The sequence below is a fragment of the Panulirus ornatus genome, chromosome 4, assembly GCF_036320965.1.
Source record: "Panulirus ornatus isolate Po-2019 chromosome 4, ASM3632096v1, whole genome shotgun sequence".
NCBI lineage: Eukaryota > Metazoa > Arthropoda > Malacostraca > Decapoda > Palinuridae > Panulirus > Panulirus ornatus.
Genome location: NC_092227.1, coordinates 90604474 through 90625771, shown reverse-complemented (window position 1 = coordinate 90625771; position 21298 = coordinate 90604474). Strand labels below are relative to the sequence as shown.

Here is a 21298-nt window from a genome sequence, read left to right as displayed (position 1 = left end):
ACTTCCGCTTTCATGGTTCCATCTGCTACCAAGTCCCCTCCCAGATATCTAAAACACTTCACTTCCTCCAGTTTTTCTCCATTCAAACTTACCTCCCAATTAACTTGTCCCACAACCCTACAGACCCTAATAACCTTGCTCTTATTCACATTTACTCTCAACTTTCTTCTTTCCCACACTTTACCAAGCTCAGTCACCAACTTTTGCAGTTTCTCAACCAAATCCGCCACTAGTGCTGTATCATCAGCGAACAATAACTGACTCGCTTCCCAAGCCTGCTCATCCACAACAGATTGCATACTTGCCCCTCTCTCCAAAACTCGTGCATTCACCTCCCTAACAACCCCACCCATAAACAAATTTAACAACCATGGAGACATCACGTACCCCTGCTGGGAACCAATCACTTTCATCTCTTCCTAATTGTACACATGCTTTACATCCTTGGTAAAAACTTTTCATTGCTTCTAGCAACTTACCTCCCACACCATATACTCTTAAAACCTTCCACAAAGCATCTTTATCAACCCTACCATATGCCTCCTCCATATCCATAAATGCTACATACAAATCCATTGTTTTTCTAAGTATTTCTCACATACATTCTTGTATGTGTGTGCAGAAGAAAGTGCACCAAAACTTCAATGAGGATTGGTGGGTGAAGTAAGCATGGGTCCTGAGTGGAGTCTACCATGTTCCTCCCAGTGAGTCAGCCTCACAGTTACCAATGTTCTGTCCAGATCTGTGGTACTTATCCGATTTGGGTATACATGCTAATGTGATTTTCCCACAACCCACTATGGCTGTGTTTGTTAACATGGCATTCAAACCCCTACCAACATCTTTTCCTACCCAAGAACCAGCAGTTAAATGGAAGAGGACCTCTCTGACCTTAGATATGAAGATAGAATATGATGCACTGATGCTGGTGATGGAACGACAGCACAGTAGAATGTGTGCCAAAACTTCCATGAGGGTTGGCTGGTGGAGTAATCATGGGTCATGGGTGGAGCATGCCATGTTCCCATCAGCAGATCAGTCTCTCAGTTACCACTGTTGTGTGTGGATGAGTGCCACTTGTGTGATTTAGGTATCCTGCTATTTAATGAGATTCTCCTGCAACCTGCTGTGTTTGTGTTTATAATATGTCATCTAAACATCCAACAGCAACATCTACTACCCCAGAACCAGATGTTAAATGGAAAAGAAACTCTCTGACCTTAGAAACAAAGCTAGAAATCTTATGAAGTGCTAATGCTGGTGAAAGTGCATCAGTGCTTGGGTGTGCTTACAGCCTGTGTGAATCTACTATCCATAACATAAAAAAAATGAAGAAAAAATTTGAAGTGTTGTAGTACACATTACTCCACTTTCTGCCAAGGTAACCAAAAGGGTTATAAATCTTCCTATGGAAAAGATGGAGATGCTCATTATACATAGAGCATGAGATGATGAAGAAAAGCAGCAGTATCCTTCAACTCAGGTCAAAAGCTCTGGAGATTCTATGAGCGTGAAAGTAACGAAGACACTGTAGCTGAGCCAGGGCCATTTCAGGCAAGTAAAGGATGGCTTTATAAGTTTATTTGACGTCAGACGCTACATAACGTGAAGGTAATGGAAAATTCCACCAATAGTAACCACAAACCTGCTACACATCCCACTTTTCTATGTATATCTATTAGTTTACTATATGCAATTACTCTTTATGAGAGGTTTTTGCAGAAAACCCCCTCATAAAGCAAGGGAAGGGCAATTTCTAAATTATCTAATAGATTTCTTAAAAGACTGAACACAGGAATTTTTGTTATCCAAAACAGCTGATTCCTCATGATTTTGGATAGCAAAACTTTTACTGGATATCTAAAATCTAGAAATTATCAAAAAATTTGGCAACTGCTCAGTCTTAGACATTAATCTGTATTCAAAATATCTATTACTTTTCTAAATATTTTTCTAGCATTTTGGACATGCATCCACCAAGTGCTAACGGTCATAATGTTACCAGATGATACAGGACAAAACTCTGTTAAACTATGATGATGTAGGAATCTGTATACTTTCTATATGGTTTTCTTCTATTTACAAAAATAACAGACGAATTCATAAAGCATGATGGATTTTTAAAGAACCAGTTCATTCTAGTCTTAAAAAAAAGTACCAAGATTCTGCAACCACCCACTCTGTTATATATAAATTTGTGAAAAGACAGATTGAACTTGTGCAATTTTCTTTCTGACACTGACTAGACATTTTGTAGAGCAAATTTCAACTTCTGATAATAGGCAGGTTTCTTTAACAAATGAATTCTATACCTCATTAGAGGGACTATCATTTGAAAAAAACAACTTAAAAGCTAAAATACAGTAACATTTGCAAAAAGAAAGGAGGAAAGACACTTACCTTAGTGTTAATTCCTTGTCCCATCTCAATACCTCCATGGGAAATTGCTACAGTGCCATCATGTTCATAGATACTGACTTGAATGCCGTACCGAAAAGAGGAAGGATAGTTGATTCGATACAAAAGTGGAACAATGGATATCCCTCTCTTTTTCCAATGATTCTCCTGTAGATTTAAATACATAGTCAAGAGGTGTGAAACAATCAGACAAAACTAAGCAGAAAAGCACCAACAACAATAACTATCATTCATTCCTTATACTTGATCACCATTTCCCATATCAGTGATGTGGTAACAGGAAACAGATGAAGAATGACCCATCCACACATTTACAAACACACACACACTCACATATACATATATATCTATTTATCTTTATTCTACTTAATTGCTGTCTCCTGTGTTAGCAAGGTAGCGCAAGGCAACAGATGAAACAAAGGCGCAACCCACCCAAATACACATGTATATACATATACACCAACACACACACATATACATACCTATACATTTCAACATATATCATTTACATTATATTATACTTTGTCACTGTCTCCCACGTTAGTGAGGTAGCACAAGGAAACAGACGGAAAAATGGCCCAACCCACCCACATACACTTGTATATACATACATGCCTACACATGCACATATACATACCTATACATTTCAACATCTTTCTTTTCTTTTTTCTTTCAAACTATTCGCCATTTCCCACATTAGCGAGGTAGCGTTAAGACCAGAGGACTGGGCCTTTGAGGGAATAATCCTCACCTGGCCCTCTTCTCTGTTCCTTCTTTTGGAAAATTAAAAAAAAAAACTTAAACATTTCAACATATACATACATATACATACACAGACATATACATAAATACACATGTACGTATTCATACTTGCTTCCTTCATCCATTCCCATTGCCACCCCGCCACACATGAAATGGCAACTCCCCTCCCCCAACGCACGCATAAGGTAGCACAAGGAAAAGACAACAAAGGTCACAGTCATTCAAACTCAGCCTCTAGCTGTCATGTGTAATGCACCAAAACCACACCTCCCTTTCCACATCTAGGCCCTATAAAACTATCCATGGTTTACCCCAGATGCTTCACATGCCCTGATTCAATCCACTGACAGCACATTGACCCCAGAATACCACAACGCTCCAATTCACTTTATTCATTGCACACCTTTCACCCTCCTGCATGTTCAGGCACCAATCGCTCAAAATGTTTTTCACTCCATCCTTCCACCTCCAATCTCGTCTCCCACTTCTCCTCGTTCCCTCCACTTCTGACACATATATCCTCTTTGTCAATTTTTCCTCATTCATTCTCTTCATGTCACCAAACCATTTCAATACACCTTCTTCTGTTCTCTCAACCACACATCTCTCTTACCCTTTCATTACTTACTCAATCAAACCACCTCAAACCACACACTGTCCTCAAACATCTCATTTCCAACACATCCACCCTCTTCCACACAACCCTATCTATAGCCCACGCTTTGCAACCATATAACATTGTTGGAATATCTTTTCCTTCAAACATACCCATTTTTCCTCTCTAAGGTAACATTCTTGCCTTCCACACATTTTTCAACGCTCCAAGAACCTTCGCCCCCTCCCCCACCCTATGATTCACTTCTGCTTCCATGGTTCCATCTGCTGCTAAATCCACTCCCAGATATCTAAAACACTTCACTTCCTCCAGTTTTTCTCCATTCAAACTTACCTCCCAATCGACTAGTCTCTCAACCTTACTGAACCTAATACCTTGCTCTTATTCATATTTACTCTCAGCTTTCTCCTTTCACACCTTAAATAAACCACACACTTTAATAAACTCAGTCACCAGCTTCTGCAGTTTCTCACATGAATCAGCCACCAGCACTGTATCATAAGCGAACAACAACTGACTCACTTCCCAAGCCCTCTCATCCACATCAGGCTGCATACTTGCCCTCTCTCCAAAACTCTTACATTCACCTCACTAACAACCCCATCCATGAACAAGTTAAACAACTATGCAGATATCATGCACACCTGCCGCAAACCAACATTCACTGGGAACCAATCACTTTCCTCTCTTCCTACTCGTACACATGCCTTACATCCTTGAGAAAAAATTTTCACTACTTCTAGCAACTTATCTCCCACACCATATACTCTTAATACCTTCCACAGAGCATCTCTATCAACTCTATCATATACCTTCTCCAGATCCATAAATGCTACATACAAATCAATCCGTTTTTCTAAGTATTTATTGCATACATTCTTCAAAGCAAACACCTGATCCACAGATCCTCTACCACTTCTGAAACAAACACTGCTCTTCCCCAATCTGATACTCCGTACATGCCTTTACCCTCTCAATCAATACCCTCCCATAAAATTCCCCAGGAATACTTGACAAACTTATACCTCTGTAATCTGAACACTCAACTTTATCTCCTTTGCCTTTGTACAATGGCACTATGCATGCATTCTGCCAATCCTAAGGCACTTAAACATGAATCATACATACAATGAATATCCTTACCATCCAGTCAACAACAGTCACCCCAATTCTTAATAAATTTTACTGGAATACCATCCAAAGCCGCTGCCTTGCTGGCTTTCATCTTAAGCAAAGCTTTCACAGCCTCTTCTCTGTTTACCAAATCATTCTCTCTGACCCTCTCACTTTGCACACCACCCCAACCAAAACACCCAATATCTGCCACTCTATCATATAACACATTCAACAAACCTTCAAAATACTCACTCCATCAACTTTTCACTTCACCACTACTTGTTATTACCTCCCCATTAGCCCTCTTCACTGATGTTCCCATTTGTTCTCTTGTCTTACGCATTTCATTTACCTCCTTCCAAAACATCTTTTTATTCTCCCTAAAATTTAACAATACTCTCTCACCCCAACTCTTATTTGTCCTCTTTTTCACCTCTTGCACCTGTCTCTTGGCCTCCTTCCTCATTCTTTTATACATCTCCCACTCCTTTGCATTACTTCCCTGCAAAAATCGTCCAAACGCCTCTCTCTTCTCTTTCACTAACAACCTTACTTCTTCATCCCACCACTCATCATACTTTCTAATCTACCCACCTCCCACCTTTCTCATGCCACAAGCGTCATTTTTGCAAGCCATCACCGCTTCCCTAAATATATCCCATTCCTCCCCCATTCCCTTTACGTCCTTTGCTCTCAGCTTTTTCCATTCTGCTCTCAATCTCTCCTGGTACTTCCTCACACAAGTCTCCTTTCCAAGCTCACTTACTCTCACCACTCTCTTCACCTCTGAAAACATCTACATATCTTCACCTTCCCTCCACAAGATAATGATCAGACATCTCTCCAGTTGCCCCTCTCAGCACATTAACATCTAAAAGTCTCTTTCATGCACCTATCAATTAACATATAATCCAATAACGTTCTCTGGCAATCTCTCCTACTTCCATATGTATACTTATGTATATTTCTCTTTTTAAACCAGGTATTCCTAATCACCAGTCATTTTTCAGCACATAAATCTACAAGCTCTTCACCATTTTTGTTTACAACACTGAACACCCAATGACCTTCAATCATACCCTCAACTACCACATTACTCACCTTTGCATTCAATCATCCATCACTATAACCCGGTCTTGCGCATCAAAGCTGCTAACACACTCACTCAGCTAGCTGCTCCCAAAACACTTGCCTCTCATGATCTTTCTTCTCATGACCAGGTGCATAGACCCTAATAATCACCCATCTCTCTCCATACACTTTCAGTTTTACCCATATCGATCTACAGTTTACTTTCTTACTCTGTATCACATACTCCCACAACTCCTGTTTCAGGAGTAGTGCTACTCCTTCCTTTGCTCTTGTCCTCTCACCAACCCCTGACTTTACTCCCAAGACATTCCCAAACCACTCTTCCCCTTTAGCCTTGAGCTTTCTTTCACTCAGAGCCAAAACATCCAGGTTCCTTTCCTTAAACATACTACCTATCTCTCCTTTATTCTCATCTTGGTTACATCCAGACAAATTTACACACCCCAATCTGAGCCTTCGAGGAGGATGAGTACTCCCCACATAAGGAAGTACCAAGAGAGACTCAGTGCAGAATGGAAAAAGGTGAGAGCAGAGAATGTAAGGGGAGTGGGGGAGGAATGGGATGTATTTTGGGAAGCAGTGATGGCTTGTGCAAAAGATGCTTGTGGCATGAGAAGTGTGGGAGGTGGGCAGATTAGAAAGGGTAGCCAGTGGTGGGATAAAGAAGTAAGATTATTAGTGAAAGAAAAGAGAGAGGCATCTTGACGATTTTTGCAGGGAAATAGTCCAAATGACTGGGAGATGTATAAAGGAAAGAGGCAGGAGGTCAAGAGAAAGGAGCAAGAGGTGAAAAAGAGGGCAAATAAGAGTTGGGGTGAGAGAGTATCATCAAATCTTAGGGAGAATAAAAAATATGATTTGGAAGAGGTGTTTGCTTTGAAGAATGATTGTGAGAAATAATTAGAAAAACAAATGGATTTGTATGTAGTATTTATGGATCTGGAGAAGGTATATGATAAGAGTTGATAGAGATGCTCTGTGAAAGGTATTAAGAGTATATGGTGTGGGAGGTAAGTTTCTTGAAGCAGTGAAAAGTTTTTAACGAGGCTGTAAGGCATGTTTAAGAGTAGGATGAAAGGAACTCAGTGAATGTCAGTTTACGGCAGGGGTACATGATGTCTCCATGGTGTTTAAATTGTTTATGGATGGGGTTGTTAGGGAGGTGAATGCAAGAATTTTGGAGAGAGGGGCAAGTATGCAGTCTGCTGTGGATGAGAGGGCTTGGGAAGTGAGTCAGTTGTTGTTCACTGATGATACAGCACTGGTGGCAAATATGGGTGAGAAACTGCAGAAGCTGGTGACCGAGATTGTGTGATGCACCAAAACCACAGCTCCCTTTCTACACCTAGGCCCCACAAAACTTTCCATGGTTTACCCCAGATGCTTCACATGCCCTGGTTCAATCCCTTGACAGTACATCAACCCCGGTATACCACATCATTCCAATTCACTCTATTCTTTGCGTGCCTTTCATCCTCCTGTATGTTCAGGCCCCGATCACTCAAAATCTTTTTCACTCCATCCTTCCACTTCCAATTTGCTTACCCACTTCTCCTCATTTCCTCCACCTTTGACAAATATATCCTCTCTGTCAATCTTTCCTCACTCATTCTCTCCATGTGGTCAACCCATTTCAATACACCCACTTCTGCTCTTTCAGCTACACTCTTTTTATCACCACACTTCTCTCTCACTCTTTCATTACTTACTCGATCAAACCACCTCATGCCACATATTGTCCTCAAATATCTCATTTCCAACAAATCCACCCTCCTCTGCACAACCCTATCTATAGCCCATGCCTCACAACCATATAACATTGTTGAAACCACTATTCCTTCATACATTACTATTTTTGCTCTACAAGACAACATTCTTGCCTTCTCCACATTCTTCAATGCTCCCAGAACCTTCGCCCGCACCCCAAACCCTGTGACTCACTTCTGTTTCCATGGTTCCATCCACTGCCAAATCCACTCCCATACATGTATATTCATCATTATACTCTGTCGCTGTCTCCTGCGTTAGGCAAGTACCGCAAGGAAACTGATGAAAGAATGGCCCAACCCACTAACATACACATGTATATACATACACACCCACATATACATACCTATACCTTTCAATGTATACATACATATACATTTTTTTTTTTTGTGCTTTGTCGCTGTCTCCCGCATTTGCGAGGTAGCGCAAGGAAACAGACGAAAGAAATGGCCCAACACACCCCCATACACATGTATATACATACGTCCACACACGCAAATATACATACCTACACAGCTTTCCATGGTTTACCCCAGACGCTTCACATGCCTTGATTCAATCCACTGACAGCACGTCAACCCCGGTATACCACATCGCTCCAATTCACTCTATTCTTTGCCCTCCTTTCACCCTCCTGCATGTTCAGGCCCCGATCACACAAAATCTTTTTCACTCCATCTTTCCACCTCCAATTTGGTCTCCCTCTTCTCCTCGTTCCCTCCACCTCCGACACATATATCCTCTTGGTCAATCTTTCCTCACTCATTCTCTCCATGTGCCCAAACCATTTCAAAATACCCTCTTCTGCTCTCTCAACCACGCTCTTTTTATTTCCACACATCTCTCTTACCCTTACGTTACTTACTCGATCAAACCACCTCACACCACACATTGTCCTCAAACATCTCATTTCCAGCACATCCATCCTCCTGCGCACAACTCTATCCATAGCCCACGCCTCGCAACCATACAACATTGTTGGAACCACTATTCCTTCAAACATACCCATTTTTGCTTTCCGAGATAATGTTCTCGACTTCCACACATTCTTCAAGGCTCCCAGAATTTTCGCCCCCTCCCCCACCCTATGATCCACTTCCGCTTCCATGGTTCCATCCGCTGCCAGATCCACTCCCAGATATCTAAAACACTTTACTTCCTCCAGTTTTTCTCCATTCAAACTCACCTCCCAATTGACTTGACCCTCAACCCTACTGTACCTAATAACCTTGCTCTTATTCACATTTACTCTTAACTTTCTTCTTTCACACACTTTACCAAACTCAGTCACCAGCTTCTGCAGTTTCTCACATGAATCAGCCACCAGCGCTGTATCATCAGCGAACAACAACTGACTCACTTCCCATATACATACACAGACATATACAAATATACACATGTACATATTCATAATTGCTGCCTTCATCCATTCCCGTCACCATCCCACCACACATGAAATGATACCCCCTCCCCCCACACGTGCATGAGGTAGTACTAGGAAAAGACGACAAAGGCCACATTCATTCACACTCAGTCTCTAGCTGTCATGTGTAATGCACCCTAACCATAGCTCCCTTTCCACATCCAGACACCACAAAACTTTCCATGGTTTACCCCAGACACTTCACATGCCCTGGTTCAATCCACTGACAGCACCTCCACGCCGGTATACCACATCGATCCAATTCACACTATTCTTTGCACGCCTTTCACTCTTCTGTTTGTTCAGGCCCCGACTGCTCAAAATCTTTTCCACTCCATCCTCCCACCTCCAATTTGGTTTCCCACTTCTCCTTGTTCCCTCCACCTCTGACACATATATCCTCTTTGTCAATCTTTCCTCACTCATTCTCTCCATGTGAACAAACCATTTCAATACACCCTCCTCTGCTCTCTCAACCACACTCTTTTTATTACCACACATTTCTCTTACCCTTTCAATACTTACTTGAACAAACCACCTCACACCACATATTGTCCTCAAACATCTCATTTCCAACATATCCACCCTCCTCCGCACAACCCTATCCATAGCCCACGCCTTACAACTATATAACATTGTTGGAACCACCATTCCTCCAAACATACCCATTTTTGCACTCCGAGATAACGTTCTCGACTTCCACATATTCTTCAATGCACCCAGAGCCTTTGTCCCTTCCCCCACCTTGTGACTCACTTCCGCTTCCATTGTTCCACCCAGTGCTAAATTCACTCAGAGATATCTAAAACACTTCACTTCCTCCAGTTTTTCTCCATTCAAACTTACCTCCCAATTAACTTGTCCCTCAACCCTACTGAACCTACTAACCTTGCTCTTATTCACATTTACACTCAGCTTTCTTCTTTCACATGCTTTACAGAACTCAGTCCCAACTTCTGAAGTTTCTCACATAAATCAGCCACCAGCCCTGTAACATCAAATACATACACATATACATATCAACATATACACATATACATTATATATATATATATATATATATATATATATATATATATATATATATATATATATATATATATATATATTTTTTTTTTGCTTTGTCGCTGTCTCCCGCGTTTGCGAGGTAGCACAAGGAAACAAACGAAAGAAATGGCCCAACACACCCCCATACACATGTATATACATACGTCCACACACGCAAATATACATACCTACACAGCTTTCCATGGTTTACCCCAGACGCTTCATATGCCCTGATTCAATCCACTGACAGCACGTCAACCCCGGTATACCACATCGATCCAATTCACTCTATTCCTTGCCCTCCTTTCACCCTCCTGCATGTTCAGGCCCCGATCACACAAAATCTTTTTCACTCCATCTTTCCACCTCCAATTTGGTCTCCCACTTCTCCTCGTTCCCTCCACCTCCGACACATATATCCTCTTGGTCAATCTTTCCTCACTCATTCTCTCCATGTGCCCAAACCATTTCAAAACACCCTCTTCTGCTCTCTCAACCACGCTCTTTTTATTTCCACACATCTCTCTTACCCTTACGTTACTTACTCGATCAAACCACTGCACACCACACATTGTCCTCAAACATCTCATTTCCAGCACATCCATCCTCCTGCGCACAACTCTATCCATAGCCCACGCCTCGCAACCATACAACATTGTTGGAACCACTATTCCTTCAAACATACCCATTTTTGCTCTCCGAGATAATGTTCTCGACTTCCACACATTCTTCAAGGCTCCCAGGATTTTCGCCCACTCCCCCATCCTATGATCCCCTTCCGCTTCCATGGTTCCATCCGCTGCCAGATCCACTCCCAGATATCTAAAACACTTCACTTCCTCCAGTTTTTCTCCATTCAAACTTACCTCCCAATTGACTTGACCCTCAACCCTACTGTACCTAATAACCTTGCTCTTATTCACATTTACTCTTAACTTTCTTCTTTCACACACTTTACCAAACTCAGTCACCAACTTCTGCAGTTTCTCACATGAATCAGCAACCAGCGCTGTATCATCAGCGAACAACAACTGACTCACTTCCCAAGCTCTCTCATCCCCAACAGACTTCATACTTGCCCCTCTTTCCAAAACTCTTGCATTCACCTCCCTAACAACCCCATCCATAAACAAATTAAACAACCATGGAGACATCACACACCCCTTCCGCAAACCTACATTCACTGAGAACCAATCACTTTCCTCTCTTCCTACACGTACACATGCCTTACATCCTCGATAAAAACTTTTCACTGCTTCTAACATCTTGCCTCCCACACCATATATCCTTAATACCTTCCACAGAGCATCTCTATCAACTCTATCATATGCCTTCTCCAGATTCATAAATGCTACATACAAATCCATTTGCTTTTCTAAGTATTTCTCACATACATTCTTCAAAGCAAACACCTGATCCACACATCCGCTACCACTTCTGAAACCACACTGCTCTTCCCCAATCTGATGTTCTGTACATGCCTTCACCCTCTCAATCAATACCCTCCCATATAATTTACCAGGAATACTCAACAAACTTATACCTCTGTAATTTGAGCACTCACTCTTATCCCCTTTGCCTTTGTACAATGGCACTATGCATGCATTCCGCCAATCCTCAGGCACCTCACCATGAGTCATACGTACATTAAATAACCTTACCAACCAGTCAATAATACAGTCACCCCCTTTTTTAATAAATTCCACTGCAATACCATCCAAACCTGCTGCCTTGCTGGCTTTCATCTTCTGCAAAGCTTTTACTACCTCTTCTCTGTTTACCAAATCATTTTCCCTAACCCTCTCACTTTGCACACCACCTCGACCAAAACACCCTATATCTGCCACCACTCTATCATCAAACACATTCAACAAACCTTCAAAATACTCACTCCATCTCCTTCTCACATCACCACTACTTCCCCTATCCCTGGGGATAGGGAAGAAAGAGTACTTCCCACGCATTCCTCACATGTCGTAGAAGGTGACTAAAGGGGACGGGAGCGGGGGGCCAGAAACCCTCCCCTCCTTGTATTTTAACTTTCTAAAAGGGGAAACAGAAGGAGTCACGCGGGGAGTGCTCATCCTCCTCGAAGGCTCAGATTGGGTGTCTAAATGTGTGTGGATGTAACCAAGATGAGAAAAAAGGAGAGATAGGTAGTATGTTTGAGGAAAGGAACCTGGATGTTTTGGCTCTGAGTGTAACGAAGCTCAAGGGTAAAGGGGAAGAGTGGTTTGGGAATGTCTTGGGAGTAAAGTCAGGGGTTAGTGAGAGGACAAGAGCAAGGGAAGGAGTGGCACTACTCCTGAAACAGGAGTTGTGGGAGTATGTGATAGAGTGTAAGAAAGTAAATTCTAGATTGATATGGGTAAAACTGAAAGTTGATGGATAGAGATGGGTGATTATTGGTGCATATACACCTGGGCATGAGAAGAAAGATCATGAGAGGCAAGTGTTTTGGGAGCAGCTGAATGAGTGTGTTAGTGGTTTTGATGCACAAGACCGGGTTATAGTGATGGGTGATTTGAATGCAAAGGTGATTAATGTGGCAGTTGAGGGAATAATTGGTATACATGGGGTGTTCAGTGTTGTAAATGGAAATGGTGAAGAGCTTGTATATTTATGTGCTGAAAAAGGACTGGTGATTGGGAATACCTGGTTTAAAAAGAGAGATATACATAAGTATACGTATGTAAGTAGGAGAGATGGCCAGAGAGCATTATTGGATTACGTGTTAATTGACATGCGTGCAAAAGAGAGACTTTTGGATGTTAATGTGCTGAGAGGTGCAACTGGAGGGATGTCTGATCATTATCTTGTGGAGGCGAAGGTACAGATTTGTAGGGGTGTTCAGAAAAGAAGAGAGAATGTTGGGGTGAAGAGAATGGTGAGAGTAAGTGAGCTTGGGAAGGAGACTTGTGTGAGGAAGTACCAGGAGAGACTGAGTACAGAATGGAAAAAGGTGAGAACAAAGGAGGTAAGGGGAGTGGGGGAGGAATGGGATGTATTTAGGGAAGCAGTGATGGATTGCGCAAAAGATGCTTGTGGCATGAGAAGCGTGGGAGGTGGGTGGATTAGAAAAATTAGTGAGTGGTGGGATGAAGAAGGAAGATTATTAGTGAAAGAGAGGAGAGAGGCATTTGGATGATTTTTGCAGGGAAAATATGCAAATGAGCAAGAGATGTATAAAAGAAAGAGACAGGAGGTCAAGAGAAAGGTGCAAGAGGTGAAAAAGAGGGCAAATGAGAGTTGGGGTGAGAGAGTATCATTAAATTTTAGGGAGAATAAAAAGATGTTTTGGAAGAAGGTAAATAAAGTGCGTAAGACAAGGAAGCAAATGGGAACTTCAGTGAAGGGGGCAAATGGGGAGGTGATAACAAGTAGTGGTGATGTGAGAAGGAGATGGAGTGAGTATTTTGAAGGTTTGTTGAATGTGTTTGATGACAGAATGGCAGATATAGGGTGTTTTGGTCGAGGTGGTGTGCAAAGTGAGAGGGTTAGGGAAAATGATTTGGTAAACAGAGAAGAGGTAGTAAAAGCTTTGCGGAAGATGAAAGCCGGCAAGGCAGCAGGTTTGGATGGTATTGCAGTGGAATTTATCAAAAAAGGGGGTGACTGTATTATTGACTGGTTGGCAAGGTTATTTAATGTAAGTATGATTCTTGGTGAGGTGTCTGAGGATTGGCAGAATGCTTGCAAAGTGCCATTGTACAAAGGCAAAGGGGATAAGAGTGAGTGCTCAAATTACAGAGGTATACGTTTGTTGAGTATTCCTGGTAAATTATATGGGAGGGTATTGATTGAGAGGGTGAAGGCATGTACGGAGCATCAGATTGGGGAAGAGCAGTGTGGTTTCAGAAGTGGTAGAGGATGTGTTTGCTTTGAAGAATGTATGTGAGAAATACTTAGAAAAGCAAATGGATTTGTATGTAGCATTTATGGATCTGGAGAAGGCATATGATAGAGTTGATAGAGATGCTCTGTGGAAGGTATTAAGAATATATGGTGTGGGAGGCAAGTTGTTAGAAGCAGTGAAAAGTTTTTATCGAGGATGTAAGGCATGTGTACGTGTAGGAAGAGAGGAAAGTGATTGGTTCTCAGTGAATGTAGGTTTGCGGCAGGGGTGTGTGATGTCTCCATGGTTGTTTAATTTGTTTATGGAGGGGGTTGTTAGGGAGGTAAATGCAAGAGTTTTGGAAAGAGGGGCAACTATGCGGTCTGTTGTGGATGAGAGAGCTTGGGAAGTGAGTCAGTTGTTGTTCGCTGATGATACAGTGCAGGTGGCTGATTCATGTGAGAAACTGCAGAAGCTGGTGACAGAGTTTGGTAAAATGTGTGAAAGAAGAAAGTTAAGAGTAAATGTGAATAAGAGCAAGGTTATTAGGTACATGTTATTAGGTTATTAGGTACAAGGTTATTAGGGAGGTAAGTTTGGATGGAGAAAAACTGGAGGAAGTAAAGTGTTTTACATATCTGGGAGTGGATCTGGCAGCGGATGGAACCATGGAAGCGGAAGTGAATCATAGGGTGGGGGAGGGGGCGAAAATCCTGAAAGCCTTGAAGAATGATTGGAAGTCGAGAACATTATCTCGGAAAGGAAAAATGGGTATGTTTGAAGGAATAGTGGTTCCAACAATGTTGTATGGTTGCAAGGCTGTGGGCTATGGATAGAGTTGTGCGCAGGAGGGTGGATGTGCTGGAAATGAGATGTTTGAGGACAATATGTGGTGTGAGGTGGTTTGATCGAGTAAGTACTGTAAGGGTATGAGAGATGTCTGGAAATAAAAAGACTGTGGTTGAGAGAGCAGAAGAGGGTGTTTTGAAATGGTTTCGTCACATGGAGAGAATGAGTGAGGAAAGATTGACCAAGAGGATATATGTGTCAGAGGTGGAGGGAACGAGTAGTGGGAGACCAAATTGAAGGTGGAAAGATGGAGTGAAAAAGATTTTGAGTGACTGGGGCCTGAACACGCAGGAGGGTGAAAGGCGTTCAAGGAATAAAGTGAATTGGAACGATGTGGTATACCGGGGTCGACGTGCTGTCAATGGATTGAACCAGGGCATGTGAAGCGTCTGGGGTAAACCATGGAAAGTTTTGTGGGGCCTGGATGTGGAAAGGGAGCTGTGGTTTCGGTGCATTATTACATGACAGCTAGAGACTGAGTGTGAACGAATGAGGCCTTTGTTGTCTTTTCCTAGTGCTACCTCGCACACATGAGGGGGGAGGGGGTTGTTATTCCATGTGTGGCAGGGTGGCGATGGGAATAAATAAAGGCAGACAGTATGAATTATGTACACGTGTATGTCTGTGTGTGTATATATATGTGTACATTGAGATGTATAGGTATGTACATTTGCGTGTGTGGATGTGTATGTATATACATGTGTATGTGGGTGGGTTGGGCCATTCTTTCGTCTGTTTCCTTGCGCTACCTCGCTAACGTGAGAGACAGCAACAAAGCAAAATAAATAAATAAATTATTTATTTAAATAAATATATTCCCTATATTATATACATCCTTTGCACCTTCTCCACTGAATACAGGAACAATACTAGCTTCCCTCCAATCCTCAGGAACAACCTTCTGCTTCCCTGCAAAATTACTTATCAAATGCATTCATGCCACACTTTCTACTCCAAACTTCAATATTTCAGCTATAATCCCATCCACTCCAGGTGTCTTTCTTACCTTTAACCTCATTATTACACTTTTTACCTCTCTTCTTTCTATAGTCTAATGCACTTTTATCCTTTTCCTTCCATCCTCCATGCCAGTGCATGATAACTGATGCCTTATCTTCTATATCAATAGAGCAACTCTACTTCCATAATTCTTGCTTTCACATTTGCACTCTTACATCCATCTCTTTCATTTTCTCATCCTTACTGTACAACTTTTTATTTTCTCTAAACTTTCCACTCAACTTTCTCCCACAATCTTCACCTAATCTTTCTTTGCTTTTCTCTATCAGCTTTTTTACATTCCACTTCCATATCAAATATTCTTTCCTACTCCTTTGCAGAACTTCCACTAGTACATTCCTTTCAAGCGACCTACCATATGCCTTTTTCTTTTCTACAGCATTTCTAATCTGTCAACAGTTGTTATTCTGTACACAAACATACAACCTCTCTTTGTCACAAATAACACTTGACAACACTGAACTCACACAACTCATTCTCCACAACTTTAGATATTTCTAAGATGAGTGCTTTGTGCTAGCCCTGCCTTTTGGCAAAATAGTGGGAGCAATAGACAGAAGTAGTATGTGGGAACTTTAGACTGAAGCTTCAGGTAGAAACATTAGGCAGAAGTAGTAACAGTTAGGTGAAGATTTGTTGAGGTTTTCAGTAAAGAACAGGGAATGTTGGGGAGAAGTGAGTAGTGAGAGTAAGTGAGCATGGAAAGGAGACTTGTGTGAGGAAGTACCAAGAGAGATTGAGTGTAGAATGGCAAAAGGTGAGAGCAAATGATGTAAGGGGAGTGGGGAAGGAATGGTATGTATTTAGGAAAGCAGTGATGGATTGTGCAAAAGATGCAGGTGGCATGAGAAAGGTGGAAGGTGGGAAGATTAAAAAGGGTAGTGAGTGGTGAGATGAAGAAGCATGATTGTTAGTGAAAGAGAAGTGAGAGGCATTTGGATGACTTATACAGAGTAGTGCAAATGACTGGGATATATATATAAAAGAAAGCGGAAGGAGGTCAACAGAAAGGTGCGAGAGGAGAAAAAGAGGGCAAATAATAGTTGGGGTGAGAGTATCATCAAATTTTAGGGAGAATAAAAAGATGTTTTGGAAGGAGGTAAATAATGTGCATAAGACTAGAACATATGGGAACATTAGTGAAGAGGCAAATGGGGAGGTAATAACGAGCAGTAATGAAGTGAGGATATCGAGTGAAACTTTTGAAGGTTTGTTGAATGTGTACAATGACAGATAGGCAGATATAGGGTGTTTTGGCCTGGATGGTGTGTGAAGTGAGAGAGTTAGGGAGAATGGTTTGGGAAACAGAGAAGAGGTAGTGAAAGCTTTACAGAAAATGAAAGATGGCAAGGCAGCGGGTATTCATTGTATGTATGGATCATGGTGAAGTGCCTGAGGATTGGTGGAATGTATGCATAATGCCATTGTACAAAGACAAAGGGGATAAAGGAGAGTGTTCAAATTACAGAGGCATAAGTATGTTGAGTATTCCTGATAAATCATAAGGGAGGGTATTGATTTAGAGGGTAAAGGAATGTACAGAGCATAAGATTGGAGAAGGGCAGTGTGGTTTCAGAAGTGGTAAAGGATGTGTGGATCAGGTATTTCCTTTAAAGAATGTATGTAAGAAATACCTAGAAAAACAAATGGATATGCCCGCGTGTCGCAGAAGTCAACTAAAGGGGACAGACGCGGGGGCTAGAAACCCTCCCCTCCTTGTATTTCAACTTTCTAAAAGGGGAAACAGAAGAAGGAGTCATGCGAGGAGTGCTCATCCTCCTCAGAGGCTCAGATTGGGGTGTCTAAATGTGTGTGGATGTAACCAAGATGAGAAAAAAGGAGAGATAAGTAGTATGTTTCAGGAAAGGAACCTGTATGTTTTGGCTCTGAGGGAAATGAAGCTCAAGGGTAAAGGGAAAGAGTGGTTTGGGAATGTCGTGGGAGTAAAGTCAGGGGTTGGTGTGAGGACAAGAGCAAAGAATGGAGTAGCATTACTCCTGAAGCAGGAGTTGTGGGAGTATGTAATAGAGTGTAAGAAAATAAACTCAGATTGATATGGGTAAAACGGAAAGAGGATGGAGAGAGATGGGTGATTATTGGTGCCTATGCACCTGATCATGAGAGGCAAGTGTTTGGGAGCAGCTGAGTGAGTGTGACAGCAGCTTTCATGCACGAGACCAGGTTATAGTAATGGGTGATTTGAATGCAAAGGCGGGTAATGTGGTGGTTGAGGGTATAACTGGTGTACATGGGGAGTTCAGTGTTGTAACTGGAAATAGTGAGGAGCTTGTAGATTTGTGTGCTGAAAAAGGACTGGTGATTGGGAATACCTGGTTTAAAAAGAGAGATATACAAAAACTATATGCATGTAAGTAGGAGAGATGGCCAGCGAGAATTACTGGATTATGTGTTAATTGGTAGGTATGTGAAAGAGAGACTTTTGGATGCTAATGTACTGAGAGGGACAACTGCAGGGGTGTGAACATTATCTTGTGGAGGTGAAGGTGAAGATTTGTAAAGGTTTTCAGAAAAGAAGAGAGAATGTTGGGGAGAAGAGAGTGGTGAGAGTAAGTGAGTTTGAAAAGGAGAATTGTGTGAGGAAGTACCAGGAGAGACTGAATGCAGAATGGAAAAAGGTGAGAGCAAATGATGTAAGGGGAGTGGGGAGGAATGGGATGTATTTGGGAAGCAGTGATGGCTTCCACTAAAGATGCCTGAGGCATGACAAAGGTGGGAGGTGAGCAGATTAGAAAGGGTAGTGAGTGGTGGGATGAAGAAGTAAGATTGTTAGTGAAAGAGAAGAGAGGTGTTTGGATGATTTTTACAGGAAAGTAGTGCAAATGACTGGGACATGTACAAAAGAAAGAGGCAGGAATTCAAGAGAAAGGTGCAAGAAGTGAAAAAGAGGGCAAATGAGAGTTGGGGTGGGAGATGCTTTGGAAGGAGGTAAATAAAAAGCGTAAAACAAGAGAACAAATGGGAACATCAGTGAAGGGGGATAAAGGGGAGGTAAAAACAAGTAGTGGTGAAGTGAGAAGGTGATGCAGTGAGTATTTTGAAGGTTAACTGAATGAGTTTGATGATAGAGTGGCAGATTAGGGTGTTTTGGTTGAGGTGGTGTGCGAAGTGAGAGGGTCAGGGAGATGGTTTGGTAAACAGAGAAGATGAAAGTTGGCAAGGCAGCGGGTTTGGATGGCATTGCAGTGAAATTTATTAAAGAAAGAGGGAGATTATGTAGTTGATTGGTTGATATATTCAATATATGTATGAAACATGTTGAAGTGCCTGAGGATTGACAGAATGCATGCATAGCGCCACTGCATAAAGGCAAAGGGGATAAAGGTGAGTGTTCAAATTACAGATGTATAAGTTTGTTGATTATTCCTAGGAAATTATATGGGAGGGTATTGATTGGGAGCCTTGAAGAATGTGTGGAAGTCGAGAACATTATCTCGGAAAGCAAAAATGGGTATGTTTGAAGGAATAGTGGTTCCAACAATGTTGTATGGTTGCGAGGCATGGGCTATGGATAGAGTTGTGCGCAGGAGGATGGATGTGCTGGAAATGAGATGTTTGAGGACAATGTGTGGTGTGAGGTGGTTTGATCGAGTAAGTAACATAAGGGTAAGAGAGATGTGTGGAAATATAAAGAGCGTGGTTGAGAGAGCAGAAGAGGGTGTTTTGAAATGGTTTGGGCACATGGAGAGAATGAGTGAGGAAAGATTGACCAAGAGGATATATGTGTCGGAGGTGGAGGGAACGAGGAGAAGAGGGAGACCAAATTGGAGGTGGAAAGATGGAGTGAAAAAGATTTTATGTGATCGGGGCCTGAACATGCAGGAGGGTGAAAGGAGGGCAAGGAATAGAGTGAATTGGAGCGATGTGGTATACCGGGGTTGACGTGCTGTCAGTGGATTGAATCGGGGCATGTGAAGCGTCAGGGGTAAACCATGGAAAGCTGTGTAGGTATGTATATTTGCGTGTGTGGACATATGTATATACATGTGTATGGGGGTGGGTTGGGCCATTTTTTTCGTCTGTTTCCTTGCGCTACCTCGCAAATGCGGGAGACAGCGACAAAGCAAAAAAAAAAAAAAAAAAAAAATTTATTGAGAAGGTAAAGGCATGTACAGAGCATCAGATTGGGGAAGAGCAGTGTGGTTTCAGAAGTGGTAGAGGATGTGTAGATCAGGTGTTTGCTTTGAAGAATGTATGTGAAATGTACTTAGAAAAAAAGATGGATTTATATGTAGCACTTATGGATCTGGAGACAGCATATGATAGGGCGGATGGAGATGCTTTGTGGAAGGTATTAAGAGTATATGGTGTGGGAGGTAAGTTGCTAGAAGCGGTGAAAAGTTTTTATCAAAGATGTAAGGCATGTGTTCGAGTAGGAAGAGAAGAAAGTGATTGGTTCCCAGTGAACGTCAGTTTGCGGCAGGGGTGCACGATGTCTCCAAGGTTGTTTAATTTGTTTATGGATGCAATGTTAGGGAAGTGAAGGCAAGGGTTTTGGAGAGAGGGGCAAGTATGCAGTATGTTGTGGATGAGAGGGCTTGGGAAGTGAGTCAGTTGTTGTTCGCTCATGATACAGAGCTGGCAGCTGATTCAGGTGAGAAACTGAAAAGTTGGTGACTGAGTTTGGTAAAGTGTGTGAAATAAGAAAGTTGAGAGTAAATGTGAATAAGAGCAAGCTTTTTAGGTTCAGTAGGGTTGAGGGACAAGTTAATTGGGAAGTAAATTTGAATGGAGAAAAACTAGAGGACGTGAAGTGTTTTAGATATCTGGGAGTGAATTTGACAGCGGATGGAACCATGGAAGCAGAAGTGAGTCACAGGGTGCGGGAAGGGCCAAAGGTTCTGGGAGCGCTTAAGAGTGTGTGGAAGGCAAGAACGTTATCTCAAACAGCAAAAATGGGTATGTTTGGCTGCAAGGTGTGGACTATAGATAGGGTTGTGCGGAGGAGGGTGGATGTGTTGGAAATGAAATGTCTGAGGACAATATGTGGTGAGAGGTGGTTTGATCGAGTAAGTAATGAAAGGGTAAGAGAGATGTGTGGAAATAAAAAGAGTGTGGAGGAGAGAGCACAAGAGGGTGTATTGAAATGGTTTGGTCACATAGAGAGAATGAGTGAGGAAAGGTTGCAAAGAGGATGTATGTGTCAGAGGTGGAGGGAACGAGGAGAAGTGGGAGACCAAACTGGAGGTGGAAGGATGGAGTGAAAAAGATATTGAGCAACTGGGGCCTGAACATACAGAAGGGTGAAAGGCATGCAAGGAATAGGGGGAATTAGAATGATGTGGAAGTGCTGTCAATGGATTGAACCAGGGCATGTGAAGCATCTGGGGTAAAC

General features: G+C 42.1%; 1 protein-coding gene across 1 annotated transcript in view; it reads right to left on the bottom strand.

Moving 5' to 3' along the window:
- Nucleotides 1-21298, bottom strand: part of LOC139764912 (uncharacterized) — a 567165-nt gene that overhangs the window by 155290 nt on the left and 390577 nt on the right. Inside the window, exon 18 of the mRNA XM_071691991.1 lies at nucleotides 2363-2565. Coding sequence (XP_071548092.1) covers nucleotides 2363-2565 — 203 coding nt within the window. The remainder of the gene's footprint in view (nucleotides 1-2362; nucleotides 2566-21298) is intronic.